Below are 22,531 nucleotides of genomic sequence, written 5' to 3' on the forward strand. Positions count from 1 at the left end.
TCATAAATACTGGTCTACTTATTAAGGTAATCTTTCAGGTATAATCATTACTTGACAGTCAGGTAAATACCAGCCAGTTGGTAACTCTATGTGCCATGTCTGCCCCCCACCTGCAGGTAAAAGTACCAGTTTATGCATGTACCAAAAACAGTATTGTGGCAGATAGAGGAGCTGATTCAGTAATAAATGAGCACTCAAGCCAAAGTAACCTAGAACATTTTTTGTACATGTGAAAGCAGGCTAATGTTCTGGAAGACACAGTATTACCTCTACCATGAAAAATATTTTATGCTATTGAATGATAGCAATGATAGCAAAAAAAAAAGAAAGAAAGATATAGCTGCTATTCAAATGTACCAGAAGCAGTACAAAGACAATATGTTGTCAATTAATGACATCCAACTACTTTTAAAACATCAGATATTCAAATAGTAATATGTTAATAAATGTTAAATAATCAAATGTTGTTTTTGTAAAACACCAGTTACTAATTACCATTATAGCACAGCTCCTTTTCATACTTTGTAGCAGTCATACAAGCAAGGCAAGATCCTTAGAGAGTTATCATGAAATGGCAGGTAAGGCAGCTGTCCTCTGTGTTGGACTACACCCTGGAAAGTAGAGCTGTAGTCCATCTAAATGTCTCTAGATGACACCTGTTTTAGACATAAATTCAGGAATTTATCCATGAAAATTTGACACTTACCACAATCATGGAAATCCAGTCACATTAGAGTGGGTTATTCCCCAGTGAAAAAAATGTTATGTTACTAGAAATTCAAGCAGTGATCTTGGTTGCATGTGTATGCGCTGCTTTATATAGTCACAGCTCAGGGGGTAAGTGAGCCTCAACATGCAAAATAGGTTAGGTACAATCAGACCATTAATGTTTGCAAAATTTGAGTGCCTACGGGTAAGCAGCTGACTGTTTGCAAAGAAGTAACTGTCTTCATGAAAATATGAATATGTTCTACTGGTTTAAAATAGCTGAAAGGGTTCTGTAAAGAAATATCATGGAAATGTCTACATTTATGTTAAAATATTCTATATGTTTACTTTTAGCCACATTCATATAAATTACTGGTAAAGTATAGCAGGGCCACATTTACCCTTTGTGGGTGCAGTGCTGAAAGCAAAACCACACAGAATATTGCATGCATTAAGGGTAAAACCACACAAGCATGTTTGTTTTGTGCCTGATGGCAGCTGCAGTGACAGGTAAAAACACCCCTGTGCGCCTGTGACATCCTTTAATGTTACGGAATAAAAAGTGGCGAGGTGTTCCAATCTCTGTTCTATTTGTCTGGCCAGAGTGTTCCTTGTCTTTTTATGTCTCAGTCTGTGGCAGCGATTGTTGAAAATGCTGGGAGAGCTCAGGAGACCATTAGCCTGGGAAAAAATCAATAAATACACTGCCAGTTGCAAGGTTAAATGTCAGGATGTGGGCACATTTTTTTTGGTCTGGTTAAAGTAGCAGGAGAAATCATTTCTGAGCTACTTTAGCAAGTACAGGGTTGTCTACAGGCTGTTTCAATGCTGTTTTATGGAGTGGCAGTTTTGGATGCTTTAGCATAGCCCAAAAATGTTGCCAAAGCTCCTGGAACCACCACGTGTCATTGCCTCGTATTTCTGACTTCGAATATGTGCTTAAAGGACAATTAAATGTTAATATAAATTAAAAGTAAGTCTAAAGGCATTCTTTTTAAGTACTTACTGCATATCTAAATTCCCAGATCCCTGCTTGCTTCTCTGAGATATGGTGCTGGCAGCCTACAGCAGTTAGAAGACTGCAGTGACATCACTGAAATTTCTCTCCCCTTCCTGTAGGTGCCAGCGGCAGCCTTACTATTCTCTGAGCATGTGTGTAACTTGATCCTGTTTCCTGTTCTGAGCTACACATGCCCACCAGCCAATCAGAAGCGGATCTGGCAGAGGGGAGGGGGGGGAGGGAATAAAACACATGTGCAGTATGAAGCAAGGAGGGAAAGGAAGGGAGAATACCTTTTTAGAAATGGCTGCCTGTTCTAGAAAATGTGAAGTAAGTGTGACTGAGTAAATATTTGATTAGATGAGCCAAAAGTGTGGCGTTTTTACTAAACAATAGGAGGACTATTGGGCAGTATGCTTTTTAAATTTTGACTTGCATTCTCCTTTAATGGACATGTTATGTGTATACAAACAGTAGTATTATATTTAGTGCATTAGGAGACGGGGCTTCTGGTGGGGAAGGGTATCTTGATTGCTGCAGTTTTACTCTAAAGCAGTGATCCCCAACCAGTGGCTCCTGAGTAACATGCTGCTCACCAGCCTCTTTGATGTTGCTCTCAGTGGCCTCAAAGTATGTGCCCATTATACATTTCTGGCTTGGAGGCAAATTTTGGAACCCCAGAAACACAGTTTTACCCCAAGCAGAGCCTTCTGCAGGCTAGCAATGCATGTGGGGCTACCTTATTTGGCACCCCCAAAGAACTTTTTTCATGTTTGGCTCATGAGTAAAAAAGGTTAGGGATCCCTGCTCTAAAGGTTCTAAATTCTTCAATGAATTAAACAGTGGGTTTTCAGACAGGATCTTAGACCCTTAAAAGTTTGTCAGAATACTCTATAGATAACCTACTGCTAAATATACTGTACACCATAAAATTGTCCAATAACAGCTGGCACTGTCTACATTCTAAATCCAAAAGGCAGCAGCCAAAGGATGTTTTGACATTTTGTTTAACATCTAAAGAGGGTTGTTGGTCTAAGCAATCCGCCATTCTTTTTCCATCTAAAACTCAGTGGCTTATGATTACTGTAGCTTTTAGGATTCTCCATTCTCCAATAATGGGAACATTTGAATTTGTAGGTGCTGATTTTTTGTAGGCGCTGCCTACTGTGTGCCACCACAGGGGAATGCAGGGAGAAACACAGCTGATTCTTACGAATAGGACCATATTCATTCAGGAGCATGCAAGCACCAAACACATATAGAACACAACTTGCGTTCATCTACATTCAGCACCTGCATTTGCCCTTGTAAAGGCTCTAATGAGGACTGTTACTTTTTCTTATTCAAAAGTGTAACATTTATGCGATGAAAATAAGTCAAACTAATGTAAGCACGGTATTAGCTTTATAGAACAGGTTAAAAAAATGTCTCTATTAAAATAAAGTTTAGTAAACAAAAATAATTTACCAGTTGTTATGCAACTGCTATATGCCATAAAATTAAGGGCTTGTAAAACTAAAAATAAAATCACGCTATGAACGGCGATGTAATTTTATGCAAGTTTAGCATTCCTTAACACGTCATTTGTTTTAAAGTAATTTCAAATGTAATTGCAGTTGAAAGCAGTATTATTATTCAAGGAGTGAAGTATATAGAGGGGGGGCACTTGGTTTCTGAACCTTTATTACTCAACTTGAGTGTGATATCACAGCATGATTATTAAAGTAAATGCCAACCTTTGAGGGTTGTATGCCATAGCCTGAGTAAAATCTGGTAGTAACTACAAGGTTCTCTGGGTTCACGGCAATAATGCTAATCTATGGTGTGCAATGTGATCTGCCAATGGAAAGCCTGTAAACCAACACTATGATTGCTCAACAGTTTAGCAGGATGAGAAGGGGCATCTGGTATTCATGTGCTTTTTTTTGCACACTTCCATGCATGCTGTTTAGCAAAATAGCAGTACCAACAAAACATAGAGCACTTAACAGATATTACAGTTGATCCACTGTATTCCCTGAGCTAGAACAAGCCACAAAATACAGAAAGCAAACTCATGCACATCTGATAACGGAGGTCTACACAGTTATCTCTCATTTTACTAACCGGTTGTAAAGCACCCTGGATAGCACATTCCAGTGTCTTGTACTGCATGGCAACTTTAATTGAATCCATTCCTCTCTGAGGTTCTGCACCCAATGGGGAGGAAATTACCTATTTCTGATGTTCCCCTGGATACAGACCCACAGGTATACGCTGGACCCGTTATTACACATGTACCTACCATACTGGAAGTCATTGTATATGCAAATGCACTAGGTGTACAAATGTACTAGGTTTTGTACCCCATGGCTGAGATAGAGAAAGTAGGAAGGGTAACATTTCATTTTTTGTTTTTTATTACAATTTTTAAACATTTTCAAACAAACACTTGCAAGTAACAACAATGCATGTAAACCCATATGTGTCAAACATTTGTGTGCAAGATATTGTTGACCTAGTTCATCACAGTGGTGGCTTTCCAGGTTGCTATTGGTTTTTGAATCTAAATCTGGAGATGAAATCAAACTAAGAACAATTCAACAAAAATGACTAAAGAAACTGAAAAATCACAAAAAGGGAATATAGTCATAAACACAGGCGGTATTACCTTTCACAGCTACATAGCTGCACATCATATCATGTGGCATATTCATCAAAGTGACAACAGAGGGGATCTGACCAGTTCTCTGTTCATTTGCAATGGAGGATTTGCAAACTCATTTTTTCACCCTTTGATCAATTCGACTAAACTCGTTTATCTGAATGTCTAATATTTACTAAAAAAAAGTCTAAGGGAAAATTTGCAAACATCATAAAAAACTCAACTTTTTAGAATTTTATGAGCAAAAATCCTGCCGCTGCAATCGCGTTTTCAGAAAAAAAAACTGTGAAATTGTTTTGAGACAAAAGAAAAAACTTCAAGAAAAGGGAAGAGACCTTTGCCACTGATTTCTACATGAACTCGGCAAGTTTTACCTGGCAAATTGTCAAATTTGGATTTTTTAGCCGTTTAGACAGATAGTAAATCTCGGAAAAGTTGCAGCATTTTTTTCTCGTTTTTTTTTGCACTAAAAATTTGATTTTAGTTTAAAAAAAAAAAAAAAAAATCGATGGTTAGTAAATGGGCCCCTAAGTATCAACATTTTATAAGTATGGAAGGAAGATGTATAGAAGATGGTCCAATTTTGGTGCCAAAAAAGTATTGTTACTAGTCCCACCTATCTCTTCCACTTTCTGCTACCTACTTTACCAGGCTGTGCAGGGGAGCCAGCGACACTCGGTACACTGCACTATAAGATATACAGTGTATACAGTAGAGGAGCCAAAATGCCAAGACCCACCCAATAGCTGCAATGTTGGTTCAGCTCAAACTAGTCAGTGGTTGACACAGGATATGGTGCATAAAGGTTTACTCAAGATTAATGTGAACAACGCACAAGGGCCAGATGGAATACACCCTTGGGTACTGAGAGAGCTAGGTTTAGTTTTACAGTGGCCTCTGTTTCTGATATTCTTGGAGGATTTGATTGGATTGGAGGAAAGTTGATGTCTTTCCTATATTTAAAAAGGGATCAACCTGGCAATTATAGGCCAGTAAGTTTGACATCTGTGGTGGGCAAGTTATTTGAATGCCTGTTAAGGGATTACATGCAAAGTTATGTAGTGGAGAATGGCATTATGAGCAGCAATCAGCATGGCTTTATGAAGGACAGGTCATGTCAGACCAATTTAATTGCTTGTTATGATGAGGTGAGTAAGAAGCTGGACAGTGGGGATGCAGTAGATCTATATATATAACCTGCCTAACTCTTGTACTGTCTCCTGTCAGACCTTTGTGCTCCCTGTGCTTCTTGTTAACCCTTGTATGTCCTTCTCTGTGATTTAAGTGTGAAAGTCGTTCACAATCCATTGCACATTATGGCATTGCCCATCTGTGGACTTGTGACTGCGGATTCACTAATATCACTATAACTTCCTGCATCTCTTGTACTGTCTCCTGTCAACCCTTTGTGCTCTCTGTGCTTCTTGTTAACCCTTGTATGTCCTCACCTTTGTGATTTTAGTGTGAAAGCCGTTCACAACCAATTACACATTATGGCATTGCCCATTTGTGGACTAGTGACTGCAGATTCACTAATATCACAATAACTTCCTGCATTTCTTGTACTTTCTCCTGTCACCCCTGCACACTCCCAATGCTCCTTGTTAACTCTTGTATGTCTTTCTCACTTTCGATATTTTAGTGGGAAAGCTGTTCACGACCCATCACAGATTTTGGCATTGCCCATTTGTGGACTGGTGCTTGCGGATCCACTAATATCACTACAACGTCCTGCATCTCTTGTTCTGTCTCCTGTCAGCCCTAAACACTTCCTGTGCTTCTTGTTAACCCTTGTATGTCTTTCTCATTTTGTGATTTTAGTGTGAAAGCCGTTCACAACCCTTTACACATTATGGCATTGCCCATTTGTGGACTGGTGACTGCAGACTCACTAATATCACTATAACTTCCTGCATCTCTTGCACTCCCTGTGCTTCTTGTTAACCCTTATATGTCCTTATCTCCCTACAACCCTAAAAATGTAGTTAACTGCCCAGGTGCTGGTCAAAATCAGAGTGCCAACTTTTTTTCTGTATATTAAGTCCCAGCGTGTGTGGTACACTCTCTCTCTATATATACTGAATGTGAAAATTCCAGTTTTTCTGAGTTTTGCTCAATTTATAGTCTACATTATCTTCCATTTTCCCTCATTTCTTTTTAAAAGACTTGTCACTTTCTGTCTTCCCATGGCATGATTCGCCCATTCTATATACAGTGGAGGAAATAATTATTTGACCCCTCACTGATTTTGTAAGTTTGTCCAATGACAAAGAAATGAAAAGTCTCAGAACAGTATCATTTCAATGGTAGGTTTATTTTAACAGTGGCAGATAGCACATCAAAAGGAAAATCGAAAAAATAACTTTAAATAAAAGATAGCAACTGATTTGCATTTCATTGAGTGAAATAAGTTTTTGAACCCTCTAACAAAAAAAGACTTAATACTTAGTGGAAAAACCCTTGTTTGCAAGCACAGAGGTCAAACGTTTCTTGTACTTGATGACCAAGTTTGTGCACATTTTAGGAGGAATGTTGGTCCACTCCTCTTTGCAGATCATCTCTAAATCCCTAAGGTTTCGAGGCTGTCTCTGTGCAACTCTGAGCTTGAGCTCCCTCCATAGGTTTTCTATTGGATTAAGGTCCGGAGACTGACTAGGCCACTCCATGACCTTAATGTGCTTCTTCTTGAGCCACTCCTTTGTTGCCTTTGCTGTATGTTTTGGGTCATTGTCGTGCTGGAACACCCATCCACGACCCATTTTCAGTTTCCTGGCAGAGGGAAGGAGGTTGTCGTTCAGGATTTCACGATACATGGCTCCGTCCATTTTCCCGTTAATGCGAATAAGTTGTCCTGTGCCCTTAGCAGAAAAACACCCCCAAAGCAAAATGTTTCCACCCCCATGCTTGACGGTGGGGACGGTGTTTTGGGGGTCATAGGCAGCATTTTTCTTCCTCCAAACACAGCGAGTTGAGTTAATGCCAAAGAGCTCTATTTTGGTCTCATCAGACCACAGCACCTTCTCCCAGTCACTCACAGAATCATTCAGGTGTTCATTGGCAAACTTCAGACGGGCCTGCACATGTGCCTTCTTGAGCAGGGGGACCTTGCGAGCCCTGCAGGATTTTAATCCATTGCGGTGTAATGTGTTTCCAATGGTTTTCTTGGTGACTGTGGTCCCTGCTAATTTGAGGTCATTAACTAACTCCTCCCGTGTAGTTCTAGGATGCTTTTTCACCTTTCTCAGAATCATTGACACCCCACGAGGTGAGATCTTGCGTGGAGCCCCAGAGCGAGGTCGATTGATGGTCATTTTGTGCTCCTTCCATTTTCGAACAATTGCACCAACAGTTGTCACCTTCTCTCCCAGCTTCTTGCTAATGGTTTTGTAGCCCATTCCAGCCTTGTGCAGGTCTACAATTTTGTCTCTGACATCCTTGGACAGCTCTTTGGTCTTTCCCATGTTGGAGAGTTTGGAGTCTGCTTGATTGATTGATTGATTCTGTGGACAGGTGTCTTTTATACAGGTGACTAGTTAAGACAGGTGTCCTTAATGAGGTTGACTAATTGAGTAGAAGTGTCTAACCACTCTGTGGGAGCCAGAACTCTTAATGGTTGGTAGGGGTTCAAAAACTTATTTCACTCAATGAAATGCAAATCAGTTGCTATCTTTTATTTAAAGTTATTTTTTCGATTTTCCTTTTGATGTGCTATCTGCCACTGTTAAAATAAACCTACCATTGAAATGATACTGTTCTGAGACTTTTCATTTCTTTGTCATTGGACAAACTTACAAAATCAGTGAGGGGTCAAATAATTATTTCCTCCACTGTATATATAGAAAATGTATTGCAGATTCCAGTAGTTACCACAGCCAGGTAAATGGTTTTTCAGGTAACAGCTCCTTCCGGTTATATTGTATATAAAGCATAGCCAGTAAAGGACTTTCCCCTATGCCCATGTTGTGTTAGTTAGGTAATTTCTTTTAGATGCTGTTTCACCATTCACAGCTGAACAAACAGTTTACTTTAAAATGCTTAAGACCCTCTCCAGATGGCTTCCCAGGATATCTTGGTGTTGATCAAACACCTATTATCATATCAGATATGAATAACAAATGCCAAAATAGCCATCACAAAGTATTCCAGAGTTAAAGTAACAATTAACATTTGACTAACTTACTGTTTAAATATCTTCAGTTGTCTTAAGCATTATGTACATTGATTGAAACATATTACATTTTATTTATTTCATACACTTGCATATATGCATAGTCCCCATACATATTACTACACCATTAGTGCCATGTAAAAGACAGCTAACAAACATTTCCTCTACCATGAAAATTATATATATATTTATTACAATCATGGATAATCCAGTCACAGACAATAAAGTGAATTATTCCACAATAGAAAAACCATATAGTACTGGAAATTCGCGATTCATCTATGCAAGTGTAGGCACAATTTTACATGATGACACTAGAGAATTAGGGAATGAGTGATATGTTCAACAGGGCTTTTGGAAAGAAGGAGCTTTTTTCATAGAATACGCCCTGTTAATATATATAATGTACTGTACAAAGCCATGTTGAAATGTGTATATTTATATCATTAACTTTGAGTATGATGAGAATTTGCAGTTGGTATTAATTTTTTTGTTGTTTTGAATTTAGTGTTTGTTTAGCAGCTCTCCAGTTTAGAATTTAAGCAGGTATTTGGTTGCTAGCTTCTAATTCATCCTAGAAACCATGCAACAGTTGCATGAAAGACTGTAGTATGACTAAGAGAGCCTTAATAGAAAGTTAAGTAATAAAAAGTAACAATAAATGTGTAGTCTCTCAGAGCAATAGTTTTCTGGCTATCTGGTTTTATGGTTGGACAGTGGCTGTAACTATAGTAGGAGCAGACTCTAAATCTGTAGGGGGTCACAGGAAGTGGGGCCCAGTAAGAGCCTGCTACCCCCACTTCAATAAGTGCCCTGTCTGGGTCAGAGCATGGGTGTGTCCAGAGATCCCAAGTAACACTCCTGCACAAATAAGATTGTTTCTTTATGTTGGATAACTAATGTATGAGCTGATTGAACGATGGATTTTGAATGTTTGTAGTGCATTCTATCATTCTAAAAACAGCAGTATCCAATTTTTTTAGTTTGATTACAATGGAAAATGTTATAGATTGCCATAAATATCATATCATCATAAGGACTAGAGAGCCAGATGCATCAGAAGCTTTCAGCTTACCAGAAATTTCTGCTGTACTAAAAATAATCAGACAAAACCTTCAGGGTATTCCTATAATAGATATAAATGAACCAGAGCTGACCCCTTTATGGGTCTTGTGGAAGTTTGCTGAATTTCTTTTTTTACATGCCAGTAGGGTTAATTTGGCAGCATAGGGGCTAAACTGCACCCGTGAAGTTAATGATATTAATCAATCACATCATTACTTTCATTTCCTACATTAGGCCAGATCTCAGGTCCTTCTTTGTGGTGTAAAACTTTGTTGGGCCCATTAGTCTATAAGACATGGCTGTAACAGTTATTGTTCCTTCAGTTTAAGGCAGGGATCCCCAACCTATTTTACCTGTGAGCCACAATCAAATGTAAAAAGAGTTGGGGAGCAACATAAGCATGAAAAATGTTCATGGATGGGGGGCAAATAAGGGCTGTGATTGGCTATTTGGTAACCCCTATGTGGACTGGCAGCCTACAGGAGCCTCTGTTTGGCAGTACACTTGGTTTTTGTGCAACCAAAACTTGCCTTCAAGTCAGGAATACATAAATAAGCACCTGCGCTGAGGCCACTAGGAGCAACATCCAAGGGGTTGGGGAGCAACATGTTGCTCATGAACCACTGGTTGGGTATCACTGGTTTAAGGTATAGACAATAATTTGCACCTCTTCCTAACTGGCCTTTTGGGCAATAAACAGTTTAAAATAGTAGGCGTAGAACAATTGAAAGAGACACTAATGAAAAACTGATATCTATATTATTTGGTAATTTCTCAAGATTTGGGAACCCTGGTCTCCAAAAGTTATTTAATTGGGCTTTGAAATGTCTCTCCTTTCTGTATAGCCTTGACTTGGGTTAATTTGATTTATTTCTGTGCTACTGCAGTGTTCCCCAAATTAGTGGGTGCTCCAACATGACCCTAAATAAATTTTCCTTATTCCATACACTTGTAATAGTTTATGACAGTGCTGTCCAACTTCTACGGTGCCGAGGGCCGGATTTTCTCTAGCATACATGGTGGAGGGCCGCTAATGGAAGCCATTTTGACCACTCCCATTTTTGAAACCACACCCACCTCAAACCACACCTATTTTATCACAATGGAGGTAGCACAGCAAAATCCCAAATGCTTGGTCCTTACTGTGGGGATATCAACCATCATTCATATGTGAAAGAATTATGTCATATTAAGATATACCCTTAAATTCCATATGCCTCCTCCTCCCCTGTGGATAGCAGAGCAACCCCCAGTACATAATTACACACCTTTGGGACCATTTAATGGCTATTTCCAACTGCTAACAACAAACCCCTGCCAGGTTCACCTCCCACAGGCAGCATTGGGCAGGCAGGTGTGTGCCATACTCTGCCTGTCCTACCCTGCCTGTGTGTGCCATACCCTCCCTGACCTATGCTGGCTGTATGTGCCATACTCTACCTTCCCTATGCTGGCTGTATGTGCCATACTCTGCCTACAGTACCTATGTCTGAGGTGTGAAGAAGTGAACAATGGGAGTGATTACAGTCTGAGCCTGAGGTGTGAACACTGCAGGGGGTGAACAATGCAGGTATTAAAAGGTGTGAAAAACACAGGGGATTACATTTTTAAACAATACAGTGGAATTACAGCCTGAATCTGAGGTGAGAACTATGCAGGGGGCCAGTTAATCTCAGTACTGATACCATTTAATGCTTACTCAAAGGTAAGCCATCAAAGCAGCCAGACAGGTGGGGGGCCACACAGAGGGGGGTCGCGGGCCGCCGGTTGGACAGCACTGGTTTATGATATAACAAGAGAGCTAGCCAATTAACCTTGTTAAAATAGTTTATTTGGAAATGATCATAGATAACTAGAAGCACATATGACTTATATACTATTACATCCATAATGTACTCTTATTGTGATGGTTTATGTGTCTTCATATGATTACTCAGATATTCGTTACCTGTACCAATTTTTTATGTATATTTCTTTTTTAAATTCCATAAAAAGTTATATTTAAAAAAAGTTGAGAGAGACACACAATGGCTCCTTTCTAACTACCCCCACCTCAACAGTCACAGGGTCCAGTTCCTCTATAGGAGCAGCAGATATTAAATTAAATTCTCGTGTTTTCTGTATTGTGTTTTAATGCTGGCTCTTGTCTGTAGGTCGCAAAAAAGATCTTTTGCTGTATTATTTACGTATGGGTGAATTTATGTTTTAACTCCTCCTGGGAAATATATATCCCATAGCAGAAAGAATGTAACAGTGTAACATAACTGGATCATTAAAAATGACCTTTGGTTATACAACCTACTTTCCTGTGCCCCTGCTAGGAACTGCTTAACTCCTAACCCTGGAATGACTGTTACTTGTGACTGAGTACTGGACATGTGAGTATCACACAGCTTTGCAAATGGCTTATTCATGCCTTACTATTTTGTCCAAATCTTTCAAAAGAAATATAAGCAATAAAAGGTCAGATAGAATGTTGTTTACTCTGTCAACTGATAAGTAAGCAAATATATAAAGTCCCTAGGGGATTAACTATGCTAATGTGTTTTAATAAACATTTAGTGAAAATACAGCAAAATTACACCAATACCCAAACACATATATAACTCACATATGTGAGTTATAACTCAAATATGTATGACTACTCATAAATATACGAACACACACACATAAACAGACAGAGAGTTATACTAGGAAATGATTCACAAAGAAACTGCAAAGACAATTTATTGAGCCCAGAGGAAGCAATCAGTATTTTTCATATTGCTCAATGTGTGTACAAGATGTTTGATAAGTTGATAAGTTCATATTTGTACAGGGATTACTCTCCACAATGTATTAACAGAACATATTAAAATTAACTGATTGGATTGGTTACTATTCATACAGTTATTTTGGTTTCATATGGAAGGCAGTACACAGTGTCATTTGGACACATCCACACACCATGGGTTGTAGGTACCAGCTTCATCTTTGGGGATCTAAAGAAAAAAAATATAGGCAGAAAGATAGATAAGAAAGAAACCACTTGGGCTATGCAAAAACATGGCAGTCAAAGTGTCTGATATTGCCATGTGTGCCACTGCCCTAAAACTCCTTTTCATTTCACCAGTCTGAGAAATATAATATAATAATTGCAAGTGTGATCAAGGGTGCACTTTGCTCACATCTATTTGGATTTTACCCCATGTACACCCTGTACACAAAACGTTAATTAAAATTAGACTAGCTTATTTTAGAGGACTTGGCTACTTTCCTTCCACCAGATACAGCTGTGAAATACTAACTTGCATGTGTGATTTTGTTATTGATTTGGTGTCTGGTATAATGGAAACAAATAAGTAGCTACAGAACACCCATAAGAAAGCCCCGGAAACATGAAAATGTGAAGAACCATTCACAAAACATTTCTTGGGATACAGACATCTGTTCCTCCAATTTTGTTATAAATGAATCATTTCCTCTACACGGAGTAGGTGTTATAATGACAAATTATTACAACTGTGGATTATAGACTGAATAAGTAGTCACTTCCCACCCATTTCAAACCCTAGTATATTATATATATATATATATATATATATATATATATATATATATATATATATATATACACACACACACACACACACACACACACAGTATATACAGTATATACACACACACACAAACACACACGCATTTATAGATCTATGATTTGTCTGTTAGTGATCTATCAGTTATCTATACATTCACATACTGTATATTTTTATTATTAACATGTATTTATAAAGCTCCAACGTATTCTACAGTGCTGTACAATTAGTTGGTTTATACACTGGACATACATAATTATATACAAAGTAACCAATAACTGATACAAGAACTGATACAGCGATAAGTTTCAATTTTATTCTGGATGGTAGTGAAAACCAGTGCAGGGACTGGCAGAGTGGCATGGCAGAGTGATTCCTAAGGGGACAGTGTGTGGAGGGGAAGACCAATTAATAGAGACTTACAATAGTCTAGGTGTGATATGATGAGGGAGTAAATATAAATATCTATCTATATATATATATATATATATTTACTGATACCTATAGTTACATAGTTACATAGGGTTGAAAAAAGACCAGTGTCCATCAAGTTCAACCCATCCAAGTAAACCCAGCACACCTAACCCACACCTACCAATCTATACACTCACATACATAAACTATAAATACAACCACTAGTACTAACTGTAGATATTAGTATCACAATAGCCTTGGATATTCTGATTGTTCAAGAACTCATCTAGGCCCCTCTTAAAGGCATTAACAGAGTCTGCCATTACCACATCACTAGGAAGGGCATTCCACAACCTCACTGCCCTCACCGTGAAAAACCACCTACGCTGCTTCAAATGGAAGCTCCGTTCCTCTAATCTAAAGGGGTGACCTCTGGTGCGTTGACTGTTTTTATGGGAAAAAAGAACATCCCCCATCTGCCTATAATCCCCTCTAATGTACTTGTACAGAGTAATCATGTCTCCTCGCAAGCGCCTCTTTTCCAGAGAAAACAACCCCAACCTCGACAGTCTCACCTCATAGTTTAAATCTTCCATCCCCTTTACTGCACTCTCTCCAGCTCATTAATATCCCTCTTAAGGACTGGAGCCCAAAACTGCACCGCATACTCAAGGTGAGGCCTTACCAGGGACCTATAAAGGGGCAAAATTATGTTCTCATCCCTTGAGTCAATGCCCTTTTTTATACAAGACAGCACTTTATTTGCTTTAGTAGCCACAGAATGACACTGCCTGGAATTAGACAACTTGTTATCAACAAAAACCCCTAGATCCTTCTCCATTAAGGAAACCCCCAACACACTACCATTCAGTAGATAGTTCGCGTTTATATTATTCCTACCAAAATGCATAACTTTGCACTTATCAACATTGAACCTCATTTTCCAGTTTGCTGCCCAGTTTTCCAATTTTGTCAAATCGCTCTGCAAAGCGGAAGCATCCTGCATGGAACTTATAGTTTTGCACAATTTTGTGTCATCAGCAAAAATAGAAACAGTACTGTCTATGCCCACCTCCAGGTCATTAATAAACAAGTTAAAAAGCAAAGGACCAAGGACTGACCCCTGCGGTACTCCACTAACCACACTGGCCCAATTAGAAAATGTTCCATTTACCACCACTCTTTGTACTCTATCCTTCAGCCAGTTCTCTATCCAAATACAAATATTATGTTCTAGGCCAATATTCCTTAATATGCCAAACTAACTGCAGATCTTCAGATCCCAAAAACCTTGGGTATTATGCTTTTTTAAAATACCATCCAAGCCACTCTCGATAATAGAATCTGCCATCACAACATCACTTGGCAGGGCATTTCAGAACCTCACTAGAGAAATGAGAAACAGAATTTGGTTCAGTTCTTTTGAGGTAAAATTATATTTTTATCCCTCCAGTTGATGCTTTTTCAAGTGTCACTCCCTACAGTTACACAGCTTGTTATCCACAAAAATCCCCAAATCTTTCTCTACCAACTACCATTTATAATATTTGTATCAAGGTGCATAACCTTGCATTTACCAACATTGAACCTCATTTGCTATGGTGCTTATAAAAAGAAAAGCAGAGAAATATAGCTGCAATTAAATGCAATTCTGAATGCACATGAGTACTAACAGGAAGAATGTATCGGAATCAATTAACCAATCTTTAGGTGCATTCAATGTTAGAGCCCATGTCTAAGAGCCCAAATTCAAACTATAAGAAAAAAGAACAAGCAAAATGTGAGGAGAAAGTGGCCACAGAGGTGTCACTCACCATGTTGGTTAGATAATCTGAGCAAGCCATTCTGATCCTCTCAGGACCTGCTGGACTGTTTAAGGTGAAGTCCTTGGATAACCCACGTTCGGCACGAGCAGAGTCTATTGCATCTTTGATAGCAAAGAACACAGAGCACCCCAAGAACAGGGCAGTCTCACCAACACCCTGTTTGTATAGAACATATGAAAATTTTACCAATTTACCCTAGAAACCAGTGATTTGAATGAGATACTGGAAGCTGAATAGAAAGAAAATAATAACATAATAAAGAGTAACAATAAAATGAAAACAATGTGTGAAAAAAAGTGAAAAATTCCTAACAGGACATTCTATGACTAAAAGTTAGCTCACCTATTGAATTAGTATACAGCCTGTACTTGTAGTCACAGTGCACATAACCTTGTGGGAGATTCTTCACTATCCTGGACACTTTTTGTACCTATCTTAGTTGAACCAAATAGCCATGACTATCTTTCTGTCAAGTGGATTAAAACAGAAAAACTGTTGTACCAGTGACAAAAATGACAAATAAAAAAAATACAAAAGTATTGTAGAAGCGATACCTATATTGGCTAATATTAAAAATATATTCCAAGCTTTAGGAGCAGCAAGGCCCCTTCATCAAGGAAAATACAAATGAAAACTGGGAAGGCACAGCATATATACTGTTAGATAATTTAAAAGTGTTCATAGGAAGTTCCAGGTAGACAGAGATAACGTGTAGATATAATAAAAGTAATTAGGGTGGGTTGTAAATTGTCCAGGGGTCAGTGGATTCAGTCAAGTCACATAGTGTGGCATGAAACCCAACCCCAAATTAACGCCCCATCTCAATGTGTTAAATAACTCCATACATTTGAATTCATAGATCTTTCCCTTTCTTGTTCAGTTTTAAAGTTCCCTTTTAGAATTCCAACCTTCATGCCCTGAAGCCAGTGATTTTGATTGCAGAAGTGTTGCCCCACTGTTGTATCACAGGCTTTGGCCTTGGTCTAGGTCTCATCTTGGTGATGGTTCATCCTTGTGCATTGTTTTTGCCCTGTTTCTCCAATGTACATTCCTCCTGTAGAGCACTTAGTACATATAATCATGTACACCACATTGGAGGAAGCACATGAATATCAGTCCTGAATGGTGTAGACTTTTTGTGTATATGGTATTACAATTTGATCTTTGCATAGAATGTACTTTTAAATTTCACATTTGTTACAGGGAGATGTACTTGCTTTAGCAGTTTGAAGAAGAGCACTTCTAACAATCATTTTCCTCAGACTACGAGGTTGTTTATAGGACAGAAGAGGTAATTCAGGCAGTATTTCCTTTAATCTAGTTATCCGTATGGAGCATGGGCTGCAGGTCTCTGGCTATTTTTCTAATAATGTTCAGCAGTGGGTTGTAGGTAACTAAATGATGTACCCTGTTGTTTTCTGTCTTTTTGTATTCCAAAGTGTATGTCTGTGGGTATTTAAGCTGCTCTATTGATTTGATCATCTGCATCTCCTCTGCAGAGGGTAGCCCTGATTAACAAAAGTTTTCTGTAAGGAATGGAATGGCGATGCGGTGGAATGGCAATAGGTACTTTATTGTTAGCCAATATAGTTATCACTTATAAAATACTTTTGTATTTGGTTTTTTTATATGTTATTTTTGTCCTAGAGTGGCAAACCGTAGCTACAATTAGCTAGTCCTTGTTCCTAGGGTGCTTCTTCTCTAAGGTCTCCATTTCTCTCTCTTCACTGGGGCTTAATCAGCACTTACAGGATGATCCCTTTTTCTCCTTGAGGGGAATGCAGATAAACAATATGAATACTTCTTGGCCTTATAGATCACTGGGAAACCACCTGAAATCCCTGTACTAATGGGACCCTCTCCATGGAGTGACACCTTAATCCAACCCATTCTTGGGTCTCAGCTTATCTGAGGTCAATACATTTTATGGGCTCAACAACCATATGTCTAAATCCCAACACCCTATCTGCTTTCTCTGCAATCCCATGTACCTCTGTATTACTCCTGGCATAATAACTAAACATATAGCTGACTTACTTCACCAAGAAACTTCTTGAAAGTGTGGCAAAGCTATGTGTGTGGATTGAACTTATTGGCAGGTACTGCTTTTGCCCCTTTGGTGAGAATGTCTCCTTTGCATATTCTAATACTTCTTTACAGTAGAATCACCCCTGCCAGTTACTGATGTGTACATGCATCTGAGTTTCAGGATTGGCTGCGGTGCGACTGTAACTGGAGACTAGCACAACCAAGTGCTGTCCTCTAATGGATTCATTTTTACCCCTATATCAGTTGCTTAATATGTTGATTTGGTTTCATCTATATTCAAGCCAGGGGCAAGTAAAAAAAAGCTTTGCACCAAAGGGCAGAGACCATGAAACAATGATAGATGGTAATTTTATAATAAAGCAATTATACAAAATGTTAACAGTTTAGAAACTTGGCAATGTCTGGAAAATGAAACCAAATAATTAAAATATTAAATTTTAGAAAAATAGTACATTTTTGTTAAAAAAAGGCAATGCAGTACAAAATAGTCATTAATTTCAAATGGTGTACCACAAATGATTAGTTATGGTAAAATGTTCTTTTAATCCTTTTAATACCGCAGATCTTATTGTGATGTAACCTTTGGGAAATAATTAGTGATGCTTTGGCATCTGGGACTGCACCCAAACAGTAAAGGCCTGACTCCAATGGTAATAGTCATTCTGTAATGGTTTTCAATGCCGTTTAGTGAAAACGATGCCCCTTGTAGCACAACAGGGTTGTTGTCTGGCCCATCTTGCACTTATTTAGGCACATTTCCCTGCACTGGCAACACTAAGCACATACAGTTAAATCCAGGTCCAGAACGGTTTCACCTACGCCAAATGATTTCAGGGAGGAGGACATGAAGTGGAAGGAATGAAATGGTGCCTTCCAACCCTACTATGCTATTCTGCATTTCAGAGCTAATGGAAATGGCCACTCTGGTCGGTCCCCAGTGGTACAGCTCAGGTGGGACCCAATTATTATTCTAAATAGAGTTAATAACAACAAAAGCAGGAAAGCAAATTACCTTTGATGAGTAGATGGTATATGGATTATTGGATGAAGCTAGTAAATAAACATTAAATTCTCTTGGAATATCACACACAGCTGGCATTATATATTTATCAGGGCCCAATGTGTACAATGACCCAAAAGGGGAATATTGAAGTTCCTCCGTTGTGTACAGACCAAATCCTTGGGTAAATGCCCCTTCAACCTAGGAAAAACACATTCTTTTTTTTAAAAAAAAGCATAGATCAGTTGTTTAAACTGCAAAACACATGACTATTAATGTTGACTTATACAGTACTGAAACAAGTAATTTATGTCTCTGAGGCTGCATCTTTTCCAGACCATGCTTATTGTATATACTTGAATGCACAAGGATTCCATCAGAAACATAAGATATGCAGGAGCCCTACTATGCTATATAGGTATGGGATCCTTTATTCGGAAACCCGTCATCCAGAAAGCTCCAAATTACAGAAAGGCCATCTCCCATAAGCTCCATTTTACTCAGTTAATTTACATTTTTAAAGATTATTTCACTTTTCTCTGTAGTAATAAAACAGTACCTTAATAATTAATGCTTATTGGTGGCAAAACAATCCTATTGGGTTTATTTAATGTTTAATAGAAATTTTAGTGGAGATCCAAATTATGGAAAGACCCCTTATCCAGAAAACCCCAGGTCCTGAGCATTCTGGATAACAGGTCCCATACGTGTACTAGACACCGACGCTATCTTCTGCTTATATATATTGCTCTTTGCTGTTTTTTTATATTTTTAAAAGTTTAAATTCCACCACATTATCAGTTCAGCTGTGCATAAGCCTAAATATTTGTTATATTTGCTGCATAAAAAACATAAAACTTTATAAAACATTTGTGTTTTTGTTTGGCTGCTTCGGCTAGCCCATTCTTAGCTTTGCAGCCTATTAAGGACATAGAAAAAAATCCCAGATCAGGGATTGTACCATTATTTGAATTTGCATACCTTAATCCTGCTAAAAATTATGCAAACATTATATTAAGCCAATAGGATTGTTTTGCCAGCAATATGGATTCACGTAACTTACTTATGATTACGCACAAGCCACTGTTTTTTTATGACGGACAAAAAGGAAATTATTTTAATAATTAGAACTATTTGCTTAAAATGGACTCCTGTAATTCTGAGCTTTCTGGGTAACAGGTTTCCAGAAATGGGATCCCATACCAGTATTACATTTTAATAGTTTAATGTCCAGCCTGTAGTTATGTGTCTGTTCATCTACATCCCAGTAATCCACAATTGTCAGTAGGATGCAGGGAGCTGTAATTAAATAATGACTAATGGCTTTTAATTTGTCCTCAAGCTGTGAGTTCAGGTGCCCTTCATTGCTCATGCCCCCCTATTTGCAGAACAAGGTGTTATGAAGTAAATGTCTCGCCCTTAACCTCAGAACAAAACATTTTAAGGCAGAAACATTCTAATAACTTCCACTGACCTGTCCAATGTCTATTCCTGGATTAATGCTCTGTCCCAGGTCCATAACAATATCAGTGCGCAGGTTCTACAGGCAACAAAATGTTTACCACAGTAATTAATATTTGCTATTGCATTAGAGCTAACATGTAGAGAAAAATCAGCACAGAGGGCATGTGATCTAGTATTACATTAACATTTATTTATAAAGCGCCAACATATTCCGCAGCGCTGTACAATAAGTGGGTTACATACATTGGACATACAGAGTAACATATAAAGCAATCAATAACCGATACAAGAGGTGAAGAGGGCCCTGCCCAAAAGAGCTTACAATCTACAAATCTAGTAGGAATGATTTATAGTATAATATTATATAAGATCAAAATAAACACTATAAACATTTATAGAGTTCTATATTAGAGATTTATTGACCAGATTTCACCAAGTGCTCAGCTGAAGGTCCTTTTGTTGTATGGTACGGGCCACCATGGGGCATGAGGAGAGAAAGAGAGAGAGAAAGTGAGGAGAGGAAGAGATATACCAGGGAGAGCAGGGCAAGTGGCTCTGGGCTCTTCCTTGGTGGATACTCTTAAAAACTTACATGTGTGTTAACTGGGCCGCATTTGGTGGAGGGGACTGACTCTAAATCCTGCTTAATAAAGCAGTGACCTCTGGTCCCTTATATTTCCCACAAAATTCTTTGTCCATTGTGGTTATTTGATTATTAAGATGCCTTGGTTGAGGTGGGTTAAGTTTGTGTAGGAGTAGTTACAGATATGGAGCATAGAACATTTTGGCCTCAATAGTATCTGGTGCCTTTTAAAGCTATTGCCCATTCTGCAATACCAAATATTAGATAGAGACAGTGGGCGGTAATAAGCACACTGGGTACAATTATTACATAGTCAGTTGTAGTAAGCCTAATTTATGGTTATATGGTTTCCCAGGGTAATTCATTTTTAACTAATTTGTTGTTTTATTGATAGAAGTAAAAGTTATGTTTTATCTTTCTGTTCCTAAGACAATCTGCATCTATTGGTGGGAAGGTGTGCTTTTTTTCTGTCCCTCTGTGGTGGGACGTCTTTTTGCCCTACAAACATTTTGCTGTTGATTCTACTTTGAATTAGTGCAGCACACTACCTGGGACCTTTTAGGATGTAGTTCAAAAGATTTCTCTCATTCTGTATATATGTAACAAAGAATAGCCTTTTTATTAGTCTTAATGGAATTTAATTTATTTGAGTTATATAAAATGTTTGGCTGTCAGCATATGGATCATATGATGGTGAGAATGACATTCTTTAAATAGATAGGAAATTATAATTACATTGTACTTTCCAGTCAGACAGTCAAGCTCGATCTCGGAACATGCAGCACCAAAAATATAATAAGGACCAGCGTGACCCTCTCCCTTCTCCCAGTCCATGTAAGTGTCATATCCCCTGAGCAAGATAAAAAAAGAGTCAGTTTCATTCAGAAAACTCACTACAAGGCTGGAATGGCATAATATTAAAAGAGAAAAATCTGAATGAATATCAAGGAAAGAAATGTGCATCACAGGGTGGCAAACACCAAACCAGGAGTTTGAAGGTGATACAGAATCATCTATTTGACATTTCATTGTTTACATCTAAAAACACAATCAGTCTAGTCAAGTAAATTAACTAGTTAGTGAGCAGAGTAGATCTGGGTCATGTTGCAGCTTCCCTTCCAGACCTGCGGCCCTCCTGCTATTTCTTCCTATGTGCACCCTGGTAAGACCCCACCACCATCATCACACACAAAAGTGTAATAATAACCAACACTTACTTTTAAACTAAAACACACATTTGTGACGTGAGCACTTAAGTGTGACAACTGTATACACATAGGGACAGAAATGGCACAAAAAGTAAGCTGAACACATTGTAGTTTGTGATACACTGGTTTTCTCTTCCTTTAAAACAACACATTATTTTTTTCTATATCTCAGTAGCTAATGCTGGATATGCTCACATATTTGCATCAATTGTAAAATTTGTATTTGTTTAAAAAATCAATAAAATGATTTAAACAGAAAAAGAAAGCTGAGATATAGCTCTCAAATTCTGACAAATCTGTCCTATAACATGAGCACTAAGCACACTGCATTAGTGTTTATTTTTATTTTGGTGATTTTGTTTGCCGTTGGTAGTGATTTTATTGTATCATTCAATTGGAATATTTATTTCCTCTTTAACACCAATGAAGTGAAAAATATTATCTGGCACTGAAAGGGCTAAATTGCACCCTGGTATGGGTGGCTTCTTGAGAATGCGGATAAACACTGACAACACGTATCGGCATGGTTTTCCTCTATTTAATTTTACATTGCCAAAAGCAATACCACTTGTAGGAGAGCATAGGAAATGTAACAGCTTAAAATGATTATCATTATTTACCTGTAATATCCAGTTGATGAAAGGCTAATTCTTTGTTCAAAGGCCTCTGAAACCTTAGAGCAAACAATTTTGTGAGTTGCATAGCTAATTTTTTAGTTTCAACAAAGTAAGTATAGTCCAGTGCTCAGTGGTGAAACTACCGGGGGATTATACTGAGGCCTGCATCTCCTGGGGGTCTGCGGTCTGCTGTAGCCGTGATAAAGGTAT

General features: G+C 38.3%; 1 protein-coding gene across 1 annotated transcript in view; it reads right to left on the bottom strand.

The window, feature by feature from the left end:
* Window positions 1-12,286: 12,286 nt before the first annotated feature.
* aox1 (aldehyde oxidase 1) overlaps window positions 12,287-22,531 on the bottom strand; it is a 45,038-nt gene continuing 34,793 nt past the window's right edge. The window contains exons 30-35 of the mRNA XM_018097547.2: window positions 22,325-22,377; window positions 21,232-21,346; window positions 19,924-19,989; window positions 18,462-18,650; window positions 15,389-15,556; window positions 12,287-12,566 (exon numbers count right to left, since the gene is read on the bottom strand). Coding sequence (XP_017953036.2) covers window positions 12,510-12,566; window positions 15,389-15,556; window positions 18,462-18,650; window positions 19,924-19,989; window positions 21,232-21,346; window positions 22,325-22,377 — 648 coding nt within the window. The 3' untranslated portion in view covers window positions 12,287-12,509. The remainder of the gene's footprint in view (window positions 12,567-15,388; window positions 15,557-18,461; window positions 18,651-19,923; window positions 19,990-21,231; window positions 21,347-22,324; window positions 22,378-22,531) is intronic.

Source organism: Xenopus tropicalis, chromosome 9 (assembly GCF_000004195.4).
Source record: "Xenopus tropicalis strain Nigerian chromosome 9, UCB_Xtro_10.0, whole genome shotgun sequence".
Taxonomy (NCBI): Eukaryota; Metazoa; Chordata; class Amphibia; order Anura; family Pipidae; genus Xenopus; species Xenopus tropicalis.